General features: G+C 44.2%; 3 protein-coding genes and 1 long non-coding RNA gene across 7 annotated transcripts; 1 reads left to right on the forward strand and 3 right to left on the reverse strand.

Moving 5' to 3' along the window:
* The first annotated feature begins 105 nt into the window (after window positions 1-105).
* LOC100830847 (protein HOTHEAD) lies at window positions 106-5,046 on the forward strand. Of its 2 annotated transcripts, XM_024461956.1 has the most exons (7): window positions 106-415; window positions 1,005-1,359; window positions 1,605-1,697; window positions 2,398-2,711; window positions 3,154-3,539; window positions 3,994-4,565; window positions 4,667-5,046. In XM_024461956.1, the coding sequence occupies exons 1-7, from the start codon at window positions 346-348 to the stop codon at window positions 4,719-4,721; spliced, it is 1,845 nt and encodes a 614-aa protein (XP_024317724.1). In that variant the 5' UTR covers window positions 106-345; the 3' UTR covers window positions 4,722-5,046. The 2 variants fall into 2 exon arrangements, with proteins under 2 accessions (XP_024317724.1, XP_003574447.1); XM_003574399.4 differs by lacking the exon at window positions 1,605-1,697 and having other exon boundaries at window positions 118-415.
* Window positions 2,732-3,281, reverse strand: LOC104583708. The gene is made up of 2 exons (XR_002965250.1): window positions 3,139-3,281; window positions 2,732-3,037 (listed from the first exon to the last, which is right to left on the reverse strand). It is a non-coding gene; the product is annotated as an uncharacterized LOC104583708 (long non-coding RNA).
* Window positions 5,047-6,653: 1,607 nt separating the features above from the next.
* LOC100831357 lies at window positions 6,654-11,279 on the reverse strand. 2 transcript variants are annotated; one of them, XM_024461799.1, is made up of 4 exons: window positions 10,858-11,279; window positions 10,761-10,779; window positions 7,972-8,941; window positions 6,654-7,500 (listed from the first exon to the last, which is right to left on the reverse strand). In XM_024461799.1, exons 3-4 carry the CDS (start codon window positions 8,919-8,921, stop codon window positions 7,002-7,004), a joined length of 1,449 nt encoding a protein of 482 aa, XP_024317567.1. In that variant the 5' UTR covers window positions 8,922-8,941; window positions 10,761-10,779; window positions 10,858-11,279; the 3' UTR covers window positions 6,654-7,001. The 2 variants fall into 2 exon arrangements, with proteins under 2 accessions (XP_024317567.1, XP_003574449.1); XM_003574401.4 differs by having other exon boundaries at window positions 10,761-11,278.
* A 1,500-nt stretch (window positions 11,280-12,779) lies between these two features.
* On the reverse strand, window positions 12,780-19,650 carry LOC100840833 (histone-lysine N-methyltransferase, H3 lysine-9 specific SUVH6). Of its 2 annotated transcripts, none has more exons than XM_024460454.1 (6): window positions 19,531-19,650; window positions 16,078-19,417; window positions 15,019-15,088; window positions 14,835-14,907; window positions 14,294-14,374; window positions 12,780-13,951 (listed from the first exon to the last, which is right to left on the reverse strand). In XM_024460454.1, the coding sequence occupies exons 2-4, from the start codon at window positions 19,364-19,366 to the stop codon at window positions 14,835-14,837; spliced, it is 3,432 nt and encodes a 1,143-aa protein (XP_024316222.1). In that variant the 5' UTR covers window positions 19,367-19,417; window positions 19,531-19,650; the 3' UTR covers window positions 12,780-13,951; window positions 14,294-14,374. The 2 variants fall into 2 exon arrangements, with proteins under 2 accessions (XP_024316222.1, XP_010236682.2); XM_010238380.3 differs by having other exon boundaries at window positions 15,019-15,092.
* Between the last annotated feature and the right edge of the window lie 3,507 nt (window positions 19,651-23,157).

A 23,157-nucleotide genomic window follows, 5' to 3' on the forward strand; every position in this document is an offset into this window, starting at 1 on the left:
CAAGCAATATATATTCACAGAAGTTTAGTCATGGTTGGTTGGCTGATGAGTCCATAAATCAAAGTTGTACTGAACAGTGCTGCCTCCGCATTGAATAGCAATTAATGGTGTGGGTGAGCGCTGTTGAATGCATGTACCCAGTGGCACTCACAATCCCTCAGTGCTGCTACTGTCTAGATAAACAAATGAAATGAACTGGGCAAGGTTGCAAGGTGATCAGGGAAGGCAAGAGACAGAAGGCAAGTACGCAGGGTCGGAGGTGGAAGGGACAAAAAAACCAAGGGAAGCAGGGGGGAAGGGGGTTGCTCAAGCTTGGAATCCCGCCTAGGTACCCTTTGGGTTCCAATGGCTTTGAGCAGCGGAGGGGTATTCTTCAAGATCTTGGTGTTCCTCTGCTTTATCAGATTATCTCAAGGTACATTCCATCTACTTCAGTTTATCTATGCTTTCTCAGATCATCAATGTGAATCATCGCCCTTCAAAGAAAGCTCAGTTTTTCAGACGTTGGACTTTGATTCCTCAATGTTCTCTCGCTTTCTTTCTTCAATCAGCTTGGTATACCACAATGGCTGTTATCTAGAGATTTTGACCTCGCTCAGGATTTTATGTGCCTTTATTTAGATATTTTGCTACACAAAGACTTCTAACAAAGCCCGTCATCTTCTCCTAATTATTCTACATTCTGATTATGTAGTTGTTTCTTTGCCCTGAAGTGGCACTCCCGCTATTATAAGCATCTTTGGTATAAATAAATGATGCATAAGAAAGCATCATCAAATTAGAGAGCTGGAAAGTTGAAAAAAGAAAGGGCGGAATGGTGTGCCTTCCCTTTTTTTCTTTTGTCTCGACAGGAGATAACCCGACAAAACCTGATGAATAAGATGAAGTGTTTAGCATAACAGGGCTGGGATATCCTTATATATCAAGCAGAAGAAAAAAGTGATTGAATCTTTACCTGAAACCAACTAACTTCACGTAATAACATGAAACACTTGAACTTACAGGAAGAAACAATTCAGCCACACTGGATCTCCCTCCACTCCGGAAGGCAAGCAGTTTCTCCGAAATGCAGCATGATACATATGACTACATCATTGTTGGCGGGGGAACGTCTGGATGCCCGTTGGCAGCAACGCTGTCCAAGAAGTACAAAGTGCTCTTGCTGGAGAGAGGTGGATCTCCATACGGAAACCGCAACATCTCATACCTTGAGAACTTCCACATTTGTCTGGCCGATGAGTCGCCAAATTCACCATCTCAGGGTTTCATCTCCACTGATGGTGTCATCAATGCCCGTGCAAGGGTTCTAGGTGGAGGAACATGTATCAATGCCGGCTTCTACAGCCGAGCCAACCAAAGGTACACAGTATGTCATGTATCTGTACATTTCATACTAAGTTTAGCTGTCTAACCTAACTTAAGTTCTATTAAGCTTAAAAGTTAACTTAAGACAAAGCGAAACAAGTAGTTAGTTTAATAGCCTGAATAGGAAGCAAGCTGACCAGAGACATACCAGGATAATTCAGAGCTACTCAAGCTTAGTCCTCCTTGTAGGTGTGTTGGTATGTCACATTCATAAACCAGTCTATATCTTCTGTCTTAAGCAAGATTGCATTAGTCTCGATGCTAAAAGTCAGCAAAATGGCCAATGGGAGAAGCCATGTAGGCTGGACAAACTTTTTCAGAAACGTGTGCAGGTAAGTGGCTACCACTCCCAGTAATCCTGAGCTCACTAGCACAACCTTAGCTACCAGTATCTGTTTCAGTTTCCACTTGTACGCATTACAGTACAATATAGGACCTTACAAGGCAGTCATGATTGCTAGGCCAAGAGGTAACCATTAAATGTCCAAAATTTTCTACTATCGTACCTGGGCCTTAAGAGGCCTTATGCTTTGATTGGGAATTTGTAATACTCCCTCTGGCCGGAATTACTTGTCGAAATATTACATGTATCTAGACGCTTTTTAAACATAGATACATCCATATTTGGGCAAATTTGAGACAAGCAATATGGGTCGGAGGGTGTAGGATTTTTAGATGGATTTCTTTCATAGCTTTAGTTGAGTATCATAGTGCTAAAATTGTTTTGCAGTTGTACGACATATTAATGGTAGCCCCAGGACATTAAATATCATGACCAGTAATGCATTGTCAAACTTCATGCTGGGAATATCATAGCAGAATTCATTAATCATTACAGTGTCAGAGTTCGTGATAAATCTGCAGTGTCGAACTAGAAAATATATGCCAGTTCTGCTGAAATCTTATTGTATAAGAAGGAAATTGCTAAGATAAGCCTATGGGCACCTATAGATAGCATAAAACCTGGTTTCATACAAGATTTGCAGCTACAATTATAAGTTTTTAATCAATTAAACGTGCTTGTCCTTGCAGATTTGTGCAGGACGCAGGATGGGATGAAGAGTTGGTGAATCAGTCCTACCCTTGGGTCGAAGAGAGGGTTGTGCATTGGCCAAACATTGCACCTTGGCAAGCTGCCCTGCGGGATGGGCTGCTTGAAGCAGGGGTCTCGCCTTACAATGGATATAGCTATGACCATATATCTGGAACCAAAGTTGGGGGAACCATCTTTGATGAGACTGGGTACCGGCACACTGCTGCTGACCTCCTAGCTGCTGGAAATCCTGCCAATCTCAGAGTGCTGCTTCATGCTAGTGTGAACAAAATAATTTTCGAGATGAGCAAAGGTAAAAAATAACCAGGAGCGTTGTGAGAATATGGTAACTTGAAATCACAAAACAAAATCCGGGAAACTGTTTCCCAAAATTCTAAGTACAATTTTGAATTTATTAATACAAAAATGAATAACAAAGTGGTGTTTTGAGATTCAAACCCACAACGTCCCCTTACAAATCTGTGTTATCACCAAAGCACATGTTTTCACGTACCTTTGTGATATGATGACTAGTTGTCTTTTTTTCTCGTTGGCAACAGTTGTTGCATTTGACCGGTTCCAGTTAATCTCGGCACCCACTGAGTAGTCTGGTTACCAGCACCAGACAAACAATTTCTTCTGCACATAATCGCTGTCCGCTTCAATAACAAGGAAACTAGGGAATAGAGATACTTCAAACAACAAGGTTGGGTACGGTATTGTCAACTTGTTATATTAACCTCATCTTTGCACAGGGCATCGGCCAAGTGCTATTGGAGTTCAATTCAAGGATGAGAATGGCGGGGACCAACAAGCCTTTCTCATCCAAAAGAGACGCAGTGAGGTTATTGTCTCTGCCGGTGCAATTGGAAGCCCCCAGCTGTTATTGATCAGTGGCATTGGACCAAGGAGTGAACTTACGAAGCATAACATTTCTGTAGTCCTACACAGTGAACATGTGGGTAAAGGAATGTCAGATAACCCAATGAACTCCGTATTTATACCTACCGAGAATCCCCCAAAGCAATCTCTTATTGAGACTGTTGGAATAACTGATGATGGTGTGTTCATCGAAGCCAGCAGTGGTTTCAGCCAGACAGCGGACAGCATCCACTGCCACCATGGAATCATGTCTGCTGAGGTTTGTCATCAATATTGCTTGTTTACTTGAATAAAATTCAATGAATTCATTACAAGTACCATGGTGCACCATAAAGGCTTTTGTGCAGAACATAACATCTTGCATGAGCAATCTTAAGAAAAGATGCACCCTAAATTGGCTTTTTGGGAGCAAACTTCCCAAGTTTCCAAAATCTTTACCACTTAAACTTAACTTTGCAGGTACCCAAGATAAGAACATAGATGAATCAGAAATGTTCACTAACATGTAGGTAGCCGTCAAATTAAGTAGCAGCTAGACTAATTTACAACTCCCTACTTTCTTATTGATAACACATATAAAACAGAATTCCTTTGTATCAGAATGAAATTTCTTCAAAATAAAATAAAGACTTAAGCATGTGTCCAATTCCCTTTTAAAAAGCATGACATTTTTCATGCCTACCTCTACTTACTTTATTGCCATCTGAATGCAGATTGGGCAGCTGTCGACGATTCCTCCAAACCAACGAAGTTTAGAAGCAGTCCGTAAGTATGTACAAAATAAAAATAGCCTGCCGAAAGAAGTATTTCATGGGGGGTTTATTCTTTCGAAGATTGATGGGCCACTGTCTACTGGCAACCTAGTTCTTGTGGATACTGATGCCAACAGCAATCCCAATGTCACCTTCAACTACTTCAAGCATCCACAGGATCTGAGACGATGTGTTTATGGGATAAAGACCATCGAGAGAATAATGCATACAAACACTTTCTCTAACTTTACTCCGAAAGGTGCTCAATATCCTATGGAAAAGTTGCTCAACATGAGTGTAACAGCTAACATAAACTTGATACCGAAGCACACAGATGATAGCACATCCTTCGAGCAGTTTTGCAAGGATACAGTTGTCACCATCTGGCATTATCATGGTGGATGCCATGTGGGCAAGGTGGTTGACCAAAATTACCGAGTGATAGGCACATCAGGCCTCCGGGTGATCGACGGATCAACATTCTCTAGGTCGCCAGGAACCAATCCCCAAGCCACAGTCATGATGATGGGCAGGTATAGCTCAAAACAAAATATAGTGCAATTTTCATTTTTCATAAATAAATAAAAGATTCAACTCCAGGGGTTGATCTTTCTTCGTTGTGTTTGATATGCAGATACATGGGAGTGAAGATCCTAAGGGAAAGATTAGGACGAGCGGCTGGAGTATAATAGATTCTTGGACCTTATCCAGTTCATCAAGTAAGAAAGTGATTTAGGAGAGAAGTACATAGTAATTTTTGAAGAGATTCATCAACGACCACCACAGAAAGAAAAGTTAGGAGTATCATTTGTATTCTTACCATTCATGTGAAAATATATGGCCTGCTAAAATATTGTGTTGGTTTTACATTCCGGCCCTTCTTGCTCCATTGGATGTTTTACGGAGAGCATTTCAAATGATGGTTGTGGACAAAACAAACTCTACTACATGTAGTCACAGCATATGGAAGTTATGAAGAATAAACGTGCAGACTGCAGAGCACTCGATGTTATCTATAACTGCAGAAAGTGATTCACTTGAGTGAATTGCAATACAAATACGCAAGAGGACAAGGGTTAAACACTGGATTGGAACGGCACAATTATTTGACTGAACCAAAAAATTCCTGAATCGCCTCAGAACTAGTGTGAGCAAAAGGATCATGTCAGTTGAGAGAAAGGGAGCGCGTACCTAATCAGCGTGACGAAGTTTGGCACCTCGAAATCACGTTCCGCTGAATCCACTGGATAGATGCAGTTCCAGAGCAAATCTGCGGCAGAAGGAAACGAGACTGCTACGATACGCTGAAGGAAGCAAACCAGGTTTCGCACTACGGCCTACTACTGCGCAAGCCGCAGGTTTCTGGCTTCTCGCATTGCTCTGCCGAAGCCATAACGCAGTGGCGGAGCTACGGTCGAAATTTGGTTGATCCGCTGATGAGGTGTGGCTTGGGCATTACCACGAACACCTGGGGCGCATCGGAACTAGGGCGACCAGCGCTATCTATAGCTATTGGCAGAGGCGAGAAGGAATGCGGATGGGCGGGCGGGGCGGGGGCGGTGTTAAGAACAGAGATATGCGGAACAACAACAACGGAAATCTCACGCAAAGCACACAGGAATCGAGCTATTTTTGGGGAATTTTTGGCTTTATAATGTTTTTAGTATTTTGGTGTTTCCTCTTAGCTCACTCGTACGGCGGCTAGGGTTACAATCCAAGGGATCAAAAGTCCTAAAGTCTCACGCAGTTTCTGACTTATAAAGCCGAAGAACAGTAAAAGCTTAAAGTAAAGCGGCAAAGGAGAAAGAACAGTGTTTCTTCAGCGGTAACTTTCAAAGCGACAACACTTAACTGAAGAATCGACACTTGCTGAGGTTCAGAGTTTCTGACAGGCGGGCACTGCCTGGCGGCTGACGGCCGCCGCAGCGAGTTGATTGAGGGCAAGAGCATCCGTTGCAGTCTCGGCTAGAGGATGCCGGCGACGGGAAAGCGTACGTAGCATCTACCCAGCCGAGGATCACACGCACTGCGAAAACAAAAACATCCAAACCGAGACGGTTTCGCTGTAGAAAAAATGCACTCTGTACTAGCAATACACTTTACTAATTTCGACATAAAATAAAATGGATTTTTTTCAAGTTGAAATAAAAAAATATATCTCCACAAAAATGTAATGCATTTAAAAAAAATACATGCATGAGCAAAACAAGCACTTATCTCAAATTTGATGCAAAATATAGCTATATGCACCCTACATGAAAGAAAAACAAGTTTCAGTGGTGTGCTATTCAGTAGTGAAGCTAAAATATTTATACAAGACACATGATCATGCATTTTACCTAAATTTTACAAAAAAGAAAAGTTGTTTTATATCATAATGTGTTTATGTCTAATTTATTTTTGGAAAGGAATCAAAACAAAGTTATGTGGGTTAGAATACCATCTCCTTTGGACAATCTACAACATCTAGGTTTGACTGCTAATTTTCATATGTATTTTTCATAACAAATACTCCCTCCGTTCCATATTTTTCATATGTATTTTCCATAACAATTGCCGTTCCATATTTTTCATATGTATTTTCCATAACAATTGATATGAAACAGACGGAGTAATAATTATTAATCTCCCAAGCAATCTGAATATTTTGATATACAGTATTAACGGTGCAAGTTAAACAATAGTCTCAAGAAAAAAAATATTTACATCTATTTACGAACGGTTATCAGTTTTCTTAAGCACGAGAGATGAATTTTGACTCCCCAGCTCAAGAACTCTCTCTCTCCCTCTCTCTTTACTATAAAAATTCAAACACCCAACCCACATATATTTACATATATACATTCATGGCTTCAAACCACCGCGGTTTCCAAATCGACAGGAGCCTATCGGTTTGACTATTTCAGTCGGTCGCACTTGCACGCGAAATACTTGCCTAGCTACATAGTCTCGGACAAACTACGAAAATCTTACAACTTCGGCAGCAGCCACCCAAGAGTCCAGCCAAGAAGCAAACCCGCACCAGCAAGGCCTAAACCGAAAGCAAATAGGATGGCGTCACAGAAGCAACCTCTCTTCTTCTGCCTCCTCCTGCCTTTCCTCCCTGTCCAATCTTTTCTCTCTTCTTTCGGTGCTGGTTTCTCGTTCAGCGACAACCATGGGAGTTCTTTCATCAAGGCTGCTATCTGATGCCGGTTTCGTTTGTGCTTGAGCTGGAGGCATATGTTCTCCAGCTGTAATAATTTCAACCACTGCTTGCACGCAAAGAGATGTGAGGCCTGTTGGAGCAACAGCGTGATCGCGTCGTCTTTGTCACTGTGTGCTTCCTTGGCAGCCATCTCGGCTTCCCTAGCGCGTGTTTGTGAATGACGGAGTGCCTCCAAAAGTTGAGCCCGCTCAGATGGATTCAGGGGCATTTGTTTGCTTTCAGGTGCTGTATGGTTACTCCTAGAAAAAACCTGTGCACCACTGCATGAATGAAGGGTTATGAAATAAACATGTGACCGTGAAACAAATGGAACTGCATAATATGAAAGAAACTGGAATCTTCAAGGGGTGAGCAGGGAATCAAGTACTTGGAAAATGTAGCAGTGAACTGTGGAGTTGTGTGGCTTATTGTTCAAACATAAATAAGCAAATTAGCTACGTGTTGCTAACATTTTGAATAAAATAGATGCCACAAGATATATCAAAGTTTCCTTTAAAAAAAAGGAAGGAGAAGTGTAATAGAATTATACTATGTATCGACTGGCACCAAACAGTTCACAGATAACAATATTCCATTTGACTATTTTAGTGAATTGGGAGGAGTTTGTTCATCTTTTTCTTGATGCTAAATCTACTTGTAATATTTAGTGGGTAAATGATGACTGATGAATCCTCTAAACTTCAGATATCAATGAGGGAAATAACATAAATGTAGGTGTGAAGAGTAGACACCTGTATGTGTTATTTCTTTTCTGCTCCTGCCAAACTGCATCATTAGACAAACCGAACTCATCTGTGCTGTTATAACTGAACTGAATATGTTCAGACTGTCCAGGATAAGAATGCGACACTCTACCTGCAGAACATGATGATCCTTCATACTCACCCATATTTTCTTGATTATATTCTGTCCCATGCACCCGAACTACCTGGGCAGGTCTTGGCAGATCACAATTCTCGATATGCTGCATTGCCTTTTCTGCAACCAGTGAAGCTAGCTCATTCTCATCAGTGATCTGCCACCATGGCTGAGCCTTTTCACCTTCTTTCCAAGACACATCTATATTAGAATTAACTTTTTGTTGGTTCTTCAAAGGTGGTGGACAAGAACTTCTGAAATCCTGGAATTTTTTGTCATCACACAAACAGTCGCTGATGCTAACATTACCTCTGCATTTGAGAGGAACTTGAGAATAGCCAACAATTGTCTTCCTTTCCTCTGAGCCTGTCTCAGAAGAATGTTTCACAAAATCTGTTGAATTCATCGATGGAGGCTCAAAAACGTCCTCACCCTTCTCAGGGTTGTTGATAACCGTTCCACGGAGTAACGGTTCCTCATGTTTAGACATTGGTCCTGAATCCTCCACTTCTTTCTCACCAATCTCCCTGCCCAAAAAACATCGTTGCTCACTAGCAAGATCCTTCTGGACCCTAAAATTTGGCTGTAACTGAAACCGCCATCTGATATCTTGTGGCAGATTAGAGTTTATGGGATTACAGCTCAGAGGCACGAAATTGGAGATAGGACGACCTTCTGAAGTTGTAGAGTTTCCATTATTTGTACCATGTTGTTCAGATGACAATGGACAACAGGCTAGTTTGGGAGCTCTCTTTCTGTCCTCCTGAACCATGCAACGGTTTGCAGCACGTTGCCAAGCAGCCCTTGCTTCAGCGGCAGCCATAGCTTGCAGCAATCACAAATCTGTCCAGAACAAAATACTTCTCATCAGTGGTGGCCAAAAAATCACACCCCAAGAAAAGAAAAAACTGGATCAAAGACTTTAAGGTGCAACCACATAATCCAAGTGATGTACAAATTGTCATATTGATTAAAGCCAAGTTACGGCCTTGATTTTACAAGAAATTGCATGGGCTGAGTAGACCAGACTACAGATATTGTTTAACGAGTTTAAACAAAGAGGTCTCTGTCCAAAGAGCTGAGTGACTTCGGCTAAGGTATCATAGAAGAACTGATATCAAGCCATCTTCTTCCAGAATGACCACAGGTGTGAAACAAAACTGGATACTGCATGAAAAATAATCCGATGGGCATTACATAAGAAGCATAACTGCGGCAAAACAAAACTGGATACTGCATGAAAAACAATCCGATGGGCATTACATAAGAAGCATGACTGCGGTAACAAATATAAAAGAATGCCATACAGCTAGATATGCAAATGGTAACTGGTAAGTATATTATTCTTACTGACTTCCTGACAAACTTGAAACTATGCTCTGTTATTTAAGTTTATTAGGAATTTAGGATAATCTATGTGCTATAAATATACAAAATAAATCAACCGAATTGGCAAGTTATCAGAATGTTAAAGCAAATTCATGTTTCCGTTTTCTTTTATTTTTTTGACACAGCATCGTGTAGTGGATCTGTATTTGGTTAATGGATTCAGAACAAGTTTTTGAAAATGTTTCTAAATGAAAAACTGGAGTTGACGCCTTGACGGCAAATGAATTTCCACTATATATTATTGAAACATTTGGTTAATTTTGAAAGAAATTTGTGATATTAAGGGTTACATTATGGACTCGCTATTCCCTGGTAATGCTTCTCATGAGAATTAACCAACTTTCGTTTTGGCAATCAAATTTCAGAAATATCCGTAAACAGAAATACAAAGTCCATTTGGAGAAATTTCTTACTTCGGAAATGTGATACTCCCATACACAACAGACAGGTATGTAGAAAAACACTACTGTATAAGAGGAAAATCTAGAAAAGGGCAACACCCAATAATGTACAATACTCCCTCTGATCCATAGTATCTCAGGTTCAGTACAATTTTGTACTAACTTTGTACTAAGTCTGAGACACTTATTATGGATCAGAGGGAGTAGAAAATTATAGGGTTTTTACAAACTAGCAAACTTAGACTGTGAATTTCATTCCTCAACTAAACAATGCATAAGGCATTTTGAATATTACTCCTACTTTATGATTTCATAATCACTAAACGGGCTCGACCATAGTACTAATCTTTAATTAACGACCTAACAATCTGCTCTCAAAGAGACTGAATGTGGATGTGGTACTAACTGAGCTAGTCGATTAGAAGTCTCTGACAGACCTTGATAAGTAAACAAGAAGAAACGTTTTGCAAGTTGACAAAGCTATTCGATTCCATTTCATATAAAGAATACAGAGACACTGAGAAATACTCCCTCCGATCCTAAATTGTTGTCGAAATATTAGATGTATCTAGACGCTTTTTAAGAATAGATACATCCATATTTGGGCAAATTTGAGTCAAGAATTTAGGATCAGAGGGAGTACTAGATAGAACAACACGCATGGATCTGCCCCCAAGCAAAGGAAACGCCGCGAGTGATCAACAACACGACCAAGAACCAAGCTTGCAGTTCTTGCCACTCACCAGTCTAATGAAACCCCTGACCTCGACTAAACAATCAACCAAAGAACTCACCAAAGAATCGCGAGAACAAAATTCTATTCCATTCAACAGGACACGGGATACATGCGTGGATGAAAGATACATACATACCTGGACCTACGAAGTTCCGCTGGAAACAGAACAATGGAGCTGATTAGGATAAGATCATATGACTGTGTTGGTGGTGGTTGCGGAGACGGCGCCTCACCATCGCCCTGACGGCAGCCGATTCTCGATCCTTGCTTGCCCCTACCGGCGAGGTTGGGGCGGGGATCCCTAAAATCCACCTGCTTCTCTCTGTTTTGTTCGATTTGGGGCTGGCCACCTGCAGGTACTCCCCGCCTTCCCTGCTTCTCCTTTCTCTCTGTTTTTGTTCGATTTGGGGCGGGCGTCGGCGGCCAGCAGGGGAGTGGAGAGCGGCGGCCAGCAGGGGATGAGGAGGAGGAGGAGGAGGGGGGCGGCGGCCAGCAGGGGAGTGGAGGGCGGCGCCGGACAGCACGGGATGAGATGGGGGCGGCGCCGGACAACAAGGGATGAGACGCGGGCTTCGGGACAAGGAGCAGTGGCGGGCGGGCTGCTCGGTGGGGAAGATAGGAGAGGAAGCAGAGAGGGAGAAAGAGATAAAGAAATACGGGGAGAGGGAGAAAGAGACGAGAAATAGCGTGAGAGGGGAAGAAATAGATGAAATAGCTGCAAATTGTTGTTCAATTTCAGTCAAATTTTGATTTGGAATTATGTTCTATGATCTGAACTAAAAACTGGAGTAAATAGAGTAATGAAATTTGGATTTGGAATTATGTGCTGCAAATTGTTGTTCAATTTCTGTCAAATTATGTTGGGTTTCAAATGGTGGTTACACAAAATTCTTAAAATATAAAATAGGGGAGATCTTTTAACACCCTGTTTGGCAACCATCGTTTCATTTCATTTGGTAGAAATGAAATGAAATCCAATTTTTGATAAGATTTTATTTGGTTGAATTTGAATTCCTTGTTCAAAAATCATGTCTGTCTACCACATGGATTCGTAGAGTGAGAGACAATTTTAGAGAAATGATGACTTTTGGAAAGAAATTGGGATCAGTTATAGTGCAATTTCATGAAATTTGAGATTGAATTCCTGTGGCCAATTCCGTGCCAACCAAACAAGTTAGATTGATGGAGTTGGACAAGTTTTATGAAAAAATATTTTTAGAGAGTCTCCCATCTTAAGATATAGGGGAGATATTTATGGAGCCAAGAAAACAACGGATGAATCCCACAGAAAAATCCCACGGGAATGGAGCAAACGATGGGTGACGGATGCTGGCAGATTGGACAGATAGGTGGAGTAGGAGAGGGGGTTTCTCTCCCCTGTCGTTTCTTGCCTACGGATAATGACGGGTAAACTACGGCTATAATAAAGAAAATGAAATTTCGACGGTCTTCGGTAATTAACCTGACGTACTACTTACTAGTTATGGCTTACTGCAATTATAAAGGACTTTGTATATAGAGTATCACGTTTGGTCTTTGTTTTCTTGTGGTGATTTTTACCGGGGCTGACTTTGTTTTCTCCTGGCCATGTTTGGTTCGCTTCTGAGTTCTGACCACTTCACTGCAAGATATGCTTTGTCTAAGGAAATGTTAATATACGTGTTTAGTTGAGACTAATGATAACGATCTTATCTGGCCCAATCAAATTAATTCACCTGCGCTATGCAAGCAAAAGTAAGCCTACACTTAAAAGAAGGCGAAAGCAAAGAAAAAAAAAAGAAAAAAAAACCTGCTAGGTAAAGACTTGGTGGCGAATGTGGCAGGCTACGAAGTACTCCGTTCGTCCACTTTTAAGCCATACGACGTATTTTGATATTCAGATTTACCCATCAAATAGACTAATTTGTAGCTTGCGTGCCACAAAAATTTATACCACTGTGTTTACATATTTTTATAATCAAACAATATTAATATTTGTGTCACATAACATATATATTATTCGTCAAACTGATGGTCAGGATAATTAGTAATACGCCTTCCATTTATACAAATTCACGTCGGTTAATTCGAAACGAAGATAGTAACACTAATCGTTCTTCATAAACACGGGACATATGTTTCGAAGGATTATATGCATATGGTAGACAAACTTACATACATGAAACATCATATTCCGTAATATATTTTTTGCATTACCCATGTCAAATGAACAGAGCTATCATATATTTTTTTGCTCGTACATGTCGGACTCATTTTCTCTTATGAAGTCTAAACACGTAGCTTTACCAACTTTTGTCCCTTGCTTAGCGGAACAAGAGGTTGCAAAGTACTTTTTGACAATTACCGGCACTTACGATGCCAGCCACTTGGCTATCACCAGTCACTAGCGACAGAATGCAGAGGATTAAGTTAAGACACCACCACCCTAGTACCACCGGCCTGGTGACACAGCAGTACAGCACCCAGAGACGCACTGACGCCTGCAGATCTATCTGAATATCTCATCAGTCCTAAACTTATCCACTTCGCTCTCCGCCCCTTCCGTCAAAGCAACAGTTGTTCTTGAAGCGATCACCATTCTTTGATCAATTCTCAGCTTTGACTAACTTGGCATGCCTAATTAAGTGGCCCCACAAGACATCATCGGCATACATACAGGAAGCATAACGTATATTCAAACGTATAGGTTCTGATATGGAATCTTGTATGCAAAGCAAATACAGAGCTTCCCTGGGCTTGGAATCTTTGAATGGACAAAAGGCAGTGACGACTGACGACCATGACAATAAGCACCTAGGTCCTGGTTCTTGCCTGCCCTGTGTTCTGTTCTTTTTTTTTCAGGGTGGGGGGGGGTGAGCCGTGCAAACTCTTTCTTTTCCATCTTGTCAAGTCGGGGTCTCGTGATCTTGATGTTGATGTTGACGAAACAACGGGCTTGCAGTTCACCGATTCCAGCAAAACCAGATCCAGCAGCATCTTTCGGGTTGGTGCTACTGCTAATGCTAACACCTTTTGACTCCAACGGAAGCTGGGAACGTGGCGGCAGCCTTCAGCTGTGAGCCTGTGAAGCCTCCACCGATGGAGAAGCTTCAGGCCTGAACTGAACAGACCAACTGATCATGGTTCATGAGTAGATCATCTTGCCGTGAAGAATCAAGAAGTCTCTGCGGGATCCGGTGATCCTGCTTCTGCCCACCGATTGATCAACACTGGACCATCGTTTTCGTTCTCCAGCTCCAACACCAAATCACCAAAGTGTCGCGTATCCCTCAGGCCTCGCATCTTTCATGCACCGTTGTCGTTGTGTCTAAACTCTAAACACACTGCCTGTCAAACAAAGGGAGTGCATATCACATCAAGAAACAAGTTAAAATTTAGAAGAACAGATGTAAAAGAAAGACAAGAGAAACTAAAATTCCAGATTTGACCCTGGTCCCTGGACACTCAAAAGGTAAGAAAGCAGCCAAAATACTCTTGACTGCATCCTGTTGGAAAAATAAAACCCATCTGTGTTACTACTTCGTAACTCAGTAGCACCCACGATTTTTACTATTTCGGCATAAGTTCCTTTGACATGTTGGTCACAGACAGATTTTAGTATCTTCTGATAAGAGTGAGATCCCAAAGCCAGACAATTACCCCTTTTTTTTTACACCGACAGGCACTTACCAGTTTATGCTGAATGAGGTATGGTTGGTGTCACACTGCCACATCATTTCCTCTCAAGGGTGTTTATTCCTTCCCTGTCGACTGCAGGACAGACATAAAAATCACAGCAATGTCATTAACTCTGGCACGTCAATTCTTTTGTATCGTTCCTCCAAAAATGTCCAAAGTGAAATTGTTGACATTGATCAGAAAACTAGAACTGCTGTAGCTCAATGCCTAGAAATTGTGCATCACCATCAAGACTGATGATCTGTACGAGCAATTATCCATTGCTAGTGCACACAGTACTAGTTCAGAGTAGCGAAAGGATGCTAAGAATGAGTATATCGTAGTTATGCAAAAGTTATTTCAAACTTTTTTTGGATAAGAAATACTTCAAATTTTGCACAGGGGTGATTTACTATATGTCAATCAAGTTCAGCATCATCTCTAAACCAAAGTTTTATAATGTCAGTCCTTCTGTAAGGCAGGTTTGATAAATGCATACACATTCAACTTGTCTCCATCTCTAAATCTGAAGTTGTATAATGTCAGTCCTTACTTAGAAGTTCCAGCGAAACGGATGATGCCGCCACGGTAATATGTCCAGCAGTATTTCTGCATAATATATGTGCCTAGTGATAGACCAACTTCATCAGTATTGAGTGAACAGTTATAATATTTCATACAAAAGAAGATGTAAAAAAGCGATCTTGAACAAACAGTAAGTGTAACAGCTTCCATACCTGCCAGTTGAGGAATCAAAAGCAGTTTTTCCTTGTATTGTATTCTCCTTATATGTAGCTTGATACAGAACTGCCTAGCATAAACAAAAAAAATCCAGAGAGTTGTTGATGTATATATCCCACTACTGTTACAGTAAAGCTAAAGCATATCCCTTGACAAGGACGGATATTTTATTTCTTGTCGGAAAAGAAGCCAGTCAGTTGTACTTCTGTATAATTTGTTTTTTATGATAATTCTCACTCTAAAAACCATATTTCTCTTCAGTAAATATTTTCATGGCTCGTCAGCGAAGCTGATCTAAGTACAGCGCGCATAGTCAAATGATATAAAAGAATTTTAAATTAAGCAAAGATTACGAGCTGCCAAATTCAAAAAAACAAATCAGCCCAATAAAACAGGATGTGCACCCAATTCTGATGCACTGTGAAAAATGTGTCCTGTAAGGCTGTAACTAACCCTGGCAGCTTTAAACCTTTGGTTTTCTTAATTACAGCATGTTCTTCGTAGTTGATGGCCACCAATGGTTTAACATTTGACAGCTGCATTCTACTTATGCATGTATATGTTCAGATGCAAGAATCTAGAGGAAACAAGATAGTCAAAAGAATAGCATACCCTGACGACCATATTCTCTAGATGTTGAATTGAACAACAACTTTGATCAATAATTTGTTTATGAAGCATACAGCTGTCAAATTCTCAGTCAATGTTCAAAACAAGAGGTCAGGGGAGATATCTCTTCCAACATCTAAGAAAATATATATCAACAGAGCATAGTGATCAATTACATAAGATGCTCCGGAGTAAGCGCCACATTCCGTAGTATTACGGGAACAGAATAACAGAACCACTGCATTTTTACCTTCACGAACACTTCATGTTATCTACGTACTTTTTACTAGGACTCCATCGACAAAAAGGTAGAAGATGGAGCAACAACATTCCAAAGGATTTTCTTGGAAAAGAACCACCCTAGTACTATCAGCCATCGGTGCCTTAATAGAGCCTGCCACGGCACTGCGGAGAACCACAATGGCAATATTTAACTTTAACCTTACCATTCACATCATGGACATGATCTATTTTGTAGTTATAGTCATAAGTCAGCTCCTGTAGTGGTGAAATATTCTCAGCAGCAAAGAACATGATATGGGGCACTCTTTTGTCGTCATGGTCCCAGAGCACATTCTGTGTGTAGAGGTTAGGTGAACAGCTATGGTTTATGAATCTTCCAATATTTCCATACTCAGCTGCATCAATTGTGAAGTCTTCATCTTTCATGGTCAGAGAGCGAGGGCCAGAAGAATTCAGACATGGAATAGTTGATGCCTCCCCCTTCCAGATATCATAGTTACATCCTATATCAAACATGTATTCGTCATTCGTTCTCTGGTTAGCTTCCTTGCTATGCAAGAGCTCACCAACATACTCACAAATAAAGCTGCCAGAAGCAATGGACCTTAGGGATCTTACACCCCAACCCGTCTTTGATGTCCTGAATACTTCCAGTGATATTTTCATACCAAGCTGACTGACCCTGTTATGACATGAAGGGGGACACCTACATGATGGACCACACTCAAATATGAGGGGCTTTGCATGGACAACTGCACCGTTGAAGTTAAATGGAATCTCTCCTCCGTTCTTCACAACACAAGCGCAGCTAGAAGAATCTGAGCAGCCATCAGTGCAGTCACAACCCTGAGGGTTTCTTTTTGCAGGCAAGGACGAGCCTTTCATTCTAGTGATGTATTTAAAAGATGCTGGGCGTACATTATCAATGTCATTGATCACACAGATGGGAGTCTTCTCCTTCCCTTGTGATATATCAGATATGCAGAGGCCTGGACGCACTACAGACTTTCTCAACTCTTTAGCAACATGCAGAGGAAGTTCTAGTTGTCCAGGAATCCTTTGTAACCTGTACTTGAAGACCCTAGAACCTGGTAGTCCTTCTTGCCAACAATCCACCACATGATAGAGCCCATCATAAGTAAATGTTGAGACTTCTCTGGCCTTCGAATGACTGCATTCCTCTTTATTTTGTCCTTTAAAGCCATGAATTACACGGACAGGCGTCTTTGTTTTGATGCAATTCTTCAGTGCAAGGTTCCCACGCTCGAGCTTTTGATCCTCACTCTCCTTTTTGCCAGCAGGCTTTCCTCCAGAGCCAGTGTATATTACTTCACCTGAGCTCGACAATTTGTCAGGGTAACCTCCAGAAGCAACAATGCTTATGGCGACAAGAATATCAGTAATATCCTTGGTAGTGTCAATGCCTCCCTGGTATGGGCGGTGAAGACCAACAATGGCCAGCTCTACTCTGTATAGAAACTCATCACCAATTTCAACACCGGGAACTTCACCCACAATAGGCCCGTGTTTCATAAAGCCCGGCAATTTCCTGATTAGTTTGTCAGCTGCAAGATCAATTCTACGAACATTCAGCGAACGCTGTTCCACAGCTTGAACTAGAGTCCTGCATATAAACTGAAACCGTCTGCAAATCATTCTGACTTTGCTCCGAGCATCAGCAGTCTGGCCACCATGTTGCATGTGACGCCATACCGCTGGAACACACGAGGGATCATTGAGGTACATTTCAAGCTTTCCTTCATTAACAGCTAGCGCTTTCAAAATTTCATCGTCTTCCAAGTGGGAAGCCTTTTTATCCTTCAATTTCTCCTTGCTAAGCAACGCAGATGTAAAGGCAATATTCACTGGAAGACGTTTACTTTGACCTGGACCATTTACCTTCAACTTCTTCCTGGGACCAAAGGACTCCCTCATAGTGGCAACAGACTCCTTCCCCTTTCCCATGGGATAGGGTCTATCCAGATTAGGCAGCGTAGTCTTATGATTGGCTTCAACAGGTAATGGAACTGTTTTTCTAGCTGTGAATGTTACCTTATTTCTCATGCGACCTTCTCCAAACTTCCCTGCAGCCACATCAACAGATGTTCTTTTGATGGTACAACTTTCAGAACCTCTCTTATTCTGAAGATATTCTCTCGAAAGACCTTCAGCGGAAGGTTTAGCGGGAACCTTGGCTGAGCTACCTTCGTATTTGTTCATCTCCTTGACATCTTCAGCAACTGGCCACGATGCACCCTTCCCCTTGCGTTGCAACATGTTCCCATGGATCTTGTCCTCAGAAAAATGCGCCACATACGGTTCCGCAGCAGCAACTGGCGGAACATCGAACTCATGTCTACCAGCTTTAAGCATGCTACTGGTCACTGTAACTTGGGGCTCATGCAGGACATGTTCAGTTTCTGTAGCAATCTCACCCTCCTCTAGTTCGTGTACCTCTGCTACTCCATCCAAAGCATTCTTGCTCGCAGCTTCCACGGTGTCCTTGGCACACAGATCAGATTCAGAACGGCGGTCGTCTGTAGCTACCACCTCCTCCAGTGCACCCAAACCACCATGAGCAGGCAATGTTTCCAACTGCAAATCCACCTCGCCACTTGCTCTGCTGGCAAGTGGAACCACTACGTCCCTCCCGCAACCAGGAGGGAAGCGGCGCTTGGCAGATACTATCATCCGCTTCGGTGGTAGCAGTCGAGTTATCGGCGCCGACTCCTTCTTCATCCCCAGTTCACCGCTCCCGTCTGTTTTTTCCCTGTCTTTCACCACCAAGCTAGCAACTCCTTCTGCCCCATCTAACGATTTCACCACCGCGGCCTCTGGACTATCATGACACCCATCTGACACTGGAGCACCGTCACCTGCAGCCGCCACGTTCTCCAGCACACCCAGACCAGCATTGGCGGACGCAGCTTCCAGCAGCAAGCCACCGTCGTCACGGCCAACGCTGCCCGCGGGACGAGCAGCCGCCGCCTGCTCCAATAAACGAAAATCACCATGCGGAGGAGGTGAAGCTTCCACCCGCAAACCGTCCCCGCCGCCCGCGATCAAAGGCGGCGCATCCCTCCCGCAACCGGGCGGAAACCGTCGAATGGCCGACACGGCCCTCCGCTTGGGCGGCGGATGCGCAGCGAGCGCCAACCCCCTCTTCCTCCCCAGTTCGCCGCCGCCGCTTCCCCTTTCCTCCAGAGAAACCTGGCCGGCCACCAAGCCAGAAACCCCCTCCGCGCTGTCCCCGACCAAACCTCCCGAGACCGCCACCGCAATTCCTCCCGCCTCCCCGCGCCCCGCTCCATCACTGCCCCCTTGGTGGCGTCGACCATGGGCTACCTCCGCCTCACCGCGAGCCCGCACGACGCTTCCGCCCGCGGCGAGAAGAGGAGGAGGAAGCGCGTCCGTGCATCCGTAGCCGTGTGGCAGACCACCGCGCCTAGCGGGGACGCCCGTCGGCCTCGGTGGCCGCGCGGCGTGGAACATCACCGCACAGAGGTCCGTCCCTTCCGTCGATCGATCCTCGCAGGCACGCGCCTGCAATCTCCGCCACGCAGAAGTACAGAACCAAACCAAATTAGCAGCCAGCATTACGACGACGCAAAGCGAAGCAGGGCAGAAAGCTCCGGGCACGGTCGGAGTGTGCTCACCCGTCGGCCGTGGGCAGGGGTGGGTGCGGCGGCGCAACGACAGCGACGAGGACGCCGGGGAGATTGGAGGCGCCTTGGGGTTTTAGCGAGCGAAAATGGCCGAATGGCGTGTGGTTTGTGGGAACGTCCAGGGAGAGAATGCTCTGTATATCAGCCGTGTACCGCTGTCGCTGGACATGGAAACAGCCGGGGTCGGGCTCGGGCTCCGGCTCGGGCGAGTCCACCGGCTAGCCAACCTGCTCGGTCGGATTCTGGACCAGGATCGGCTCTGACTCGTCTAGCGTGCTCCCGAGTGGGCTCAACGGCTAGCTTTGCTTTGTACGGACTGGAGCGTGGGCGTGCGTGTGGCGTGACCCAACGACGTGGCCGGTTTTCTTTCCTTCTTTTAATTGGATGGTTTTTATTTCCACAAACACCAGGTAAAACTCGTAGGCCTTACCGATCATTCCACTAACAACCACCACACGGACGTGTCCAAATTACCATACTATGTCACCCATAACTTTGCTTGAAACTGCCGTGGTGTCATCTAGAACAGCCATTGCAGAGCCAATTTTGGTCAAAACCTGATTGTCCTAACATAGGACCTCGGGCCACCGGCTGCTCTCCTTCGTCATCGTCCCGTCATCGCTGGACTTGTCATTGTTGGAGTCAGAGCCAAACTAGAGAGAGTTAGGAAAACAGGGAGATAGGTTTAGATGCCGTAAGAGGATCCTCTCCGGTCTGCCTCATATATATATGCACCTCGATGGGTTTAGATAAGCATTACAAAGGGATTACAACAGAAGTTGTTAGGCCTGCCGGATATGCTACAGTGACCGGCAACAACCTTATCTACACCTAACACTAGTTAGGATTTACATCGGTTAACATTCCCCCTTAATGTCAACCGGCAATGAGGTTGAGATTGTGCTTGAGTCGTTCCAACATCTGCTTGGTGGCCAGTTTGGTAAAGACATCAGCGACCTGACCTGCAGTGGAGACATAGCGAACTTCAAGCGCTCCCATGGCAACCTTTTCTCTGACAAAATGAAAATCCACTTCTATATGCTTCGTTCTTGCATGGAAAACGGGATTTGCAGAGAGATAGGTAGCCCCAAGATTATCACACCATAGTACAGGTGGTCGAGGCTGTGGTACTTGCAGCTCCTTCAAGAGAGACTGGACCCAGATAGCTTCGGTTGTCCCATTGGCAAGGGCTTTATACTCTGCCTCTGTTGATGAACGAGAAACAGTGGGCTGCTTCCGAGCACTCCATGAAATGAGGTTCGGACCGAAGAACACCACAAAACCCCCTGTTGATTGTCGATCGTCACCACACCCTGCCCAATCAGCGTCGGTAAACACACTCAGTACGGTGGAACTCGACTGCTTGATAGATAGCCCGGTGGTGACTGTCCCCTTGACAAAACGCAAGATGCGCTTCACTGCTTCATAGTGCACATCGGTGGGTTGCGACAGATACTGGCAAACCTTGTTGACAGCATAAGAGAGATCTGGCCGGGTGAGGGTAAGGTACTGCAACGCCCCCACGGTGCTGCGATAGCGAAAAGAGTCAGCTTCATTCAAAAGGTGGCCAGACTCGTGGGTGAGCTTCTCTTGTGCACACATGGGAGTAGAAATGGGCTTGCAATTCTCCATATGAGTACGACGAAGAAGGTCAAGAGCATACTTGTGCTGGGTAAGACAGATTCCCCCTGAATTGCGGACCACTTCGACGCCAAGGAAGTAATTGAGCTCGCCCAGATCTTTGACAAGAAAAGAAGCAGACAGCTGACGCAGAAGAGCAGCCAAGGAAGCTGAAGAGGAGCTGACGATGACAATACCATCAACATACACCAACATATACATGGTGATTCCGTCGTGGAAGAAGATGAACAGTGAGGTATCAGCAGCTGAAGTGGTGAACCCCAATTGCTGCAGCCGTCACTCAGACGAGAATACCAAGCACGCGGCGACTGCTTAAGGCCATAGAGGGACTTTGTGGAGCTTGCACACATAGTCGGCTCGAGCTGGATCTTGGAAATCGGGGGTTGCTGCATATATGCTGTCTCAATGAGAACACCATGGAGGAAGGCATTACTTATATCGATTTGTCGAAGATGCCAGCCCCTGGAGACAGCAAGGGAGAGCACGAGTCGCATGGTGGCTGGTTTGACAACAGGGGAAAAGGTGTCGGAGTAATCAATCCCGTGCTGGTGTGTGAACCCCTTGGCGACGAGATGAGGTTTAAGTTTGTCCAGCGAACCGTCAGCCTTATACTTGACCTTGAAGACCCACTTGCAGCCGATCACGTTCTGCCCAGGCGGACGAGGAACAAAGGTCCAGGTCCGATTTTCCTGGAGAGCCGAGAACTCCGCTTCCATGGCAGGGCGCCAGTCGGCGTCATCAAGAGCAGCACGGTAGGAGGTAGGCTCGGCAAAGAAAGCCCAGTGACGTGGATCGTAGCGCACCGTGCCATCGGTCGGGACCAGCTTTTTGACAATGTTGTTACGAAGCCTGGTCGTGACACAAGGGGGCGCAGCAGGATCTGGAGGATTTTCTGCCGCAGCTTCCGGCGCGGCAGGATTGTGTGCCGCAGATGATGGCGCGGCAGGATTTTCTGCCGCGGCAGCCGCAGACGCCTCTGGCGCGGCAGGAGTTGAGGAAGATTCGGAGGTTCCGGAGGCCATGCCAGTTCCAGTACCTGCAGCAGGGGGAACACCACTGGGGGGATGGTCAGCAAGGTGAGAAACATCATAGCGTCTCATGTGATCATCAACAATAACCGGCTCGGTCAAAGGAAAAATAGATGCCGGTGTGACCAAGGGAGGGGCTGGGGATGAAGTAGATGCAAACGGATATACGTCCTCATCAAAGATAACATCACAAGAGATGTAGATGCGCCCACTCTTCCTATCTAGACACTTGTACCCCTTATGCATGAAACTATAACCGATGAAGGTACATTGTGTTGATCGAAACTCTAGCTTTCGGTTGTTATAAGGACGGAGATTAGGCCAACAAGCACAACCAAAAGACCGAAGGAAGGTATAGTTAGGGCGCTCATTGAACAGACGAGTGATGGGGGCTGAGTGACCAAGAACCCGTGTAGGCATGCGATTGATTAAGTAGCATGCGGCTAGGAACGCTTCATCCCAAAAACGAACAGGTAAGGAAGAATGGGCAAGAAGAGCAATGCCAGTTTCAACTAGGTGCCGATGCTTGCGTTCGGCGATCCCATTTTGTTGAGATGTATGTGGGCATGAGACCCGATGGGAAATTCCCTCTCGAGTGAAATATCGAGACAAACGATGATACTCTCCTCCCCAGTCAGACTGGATGGCTTTGATTTTAGTGTCTAATTGGCGTTCGGCAAGTTTTTGGAAATTGTAGAAGACTTGTTCTACATCAGATTTACGTTTGAGGAGGTACATCCATTTGAACCTACTGTAATCATCCACAAAACTAACATAATACTTGTAGCCACCAACAGATGTGATGGCTGGCCCCCAAACATCAGAATGAACAAGCTCGAGGGGAACATGTGACACATGAGATGAATCACGAAAAGGTAATTGGTGCACTTTGGCACGTTGACAAGTATCACAAATACTAGAATTGTTTGATGGTGCACCAGCAAATTTA

Source organism: Brachypodium distachyon, chromosome 3 (genome assembly GCF_000005505.3).
Source record: "Brachypodium distachyon strain Bd21 chromosome 3, Brachypodium_distachyon_v3.0, whole genome shotgun sequence".
Classification (NCBI taxonomy): Eukaryota; Viridiplantae; Streptophyta; class Magnoliopsida; order Poales; family Poaceae; genus Brachypodium; species Brachypodium distachyon.

Excerpts from the sequence above, each read along its gene's own strand:
- LOC100830847 (XM_024461956.1), top strand. The coding sequence starts at position 346 with ATGGCTTTGAGCAGCGGAGGGGTATTCTTCAAGATCTTGGTGTTCCTC. Across the intron at positions 1,698-2,397 it reads TTTTTCAGAAACGTGTGCAG|ATTTGTGCAGGACGCAGGAT; the intron begins GTAAGTGGCTAC and ends TTGTCCTTGCAG. Across the intron at positions 3,540-3,993 it reads ATGGAATCATGTCTGCTGAG|ATTGGGCAGCTGTCGACGAT; the intron begins GTTTGTCATCAA and ends ATCTGAATGCAG.
- LOC100840833 (XM_024460454.1), bottom strand. The coding sequence starts at position 19,366 with ATGTTCCACGCCGCGCGGCCACCGAGGCCGACGGGCGTCCCCGCTAGG. Across the intron at positions 15,089-16,077 it reads TCATGTCCATGATGTGAATG|TTCTGTATCAAGCTACATAT; the intron begins GTAAGGTTAAAG and ends TATGCTAGGCAG. Across the intron at positions 14,908-15,018 it reads TTTGATTCCTCAACTGGCAG|GCACATATATTATGCAGAAA; the intron begins GTATGGAAGCTG and ends GTCTATCACTAG.
- LOC100831357 (XM_024461799.1), bottom strand. The coding sequence starts at position 8,921 with ATGGCTGCCGCTGAAGCAAGGGCTGCTTGGCAACGTGCTGCAAACCGT. Across the intron at positions 7,501-7,971 it reads AAAAGAAATAACACATACAG|TGGTGCACAGGTTTTTTCTA; the intron begins GTGTCTACTCTT and ends TCATTCATGCAG.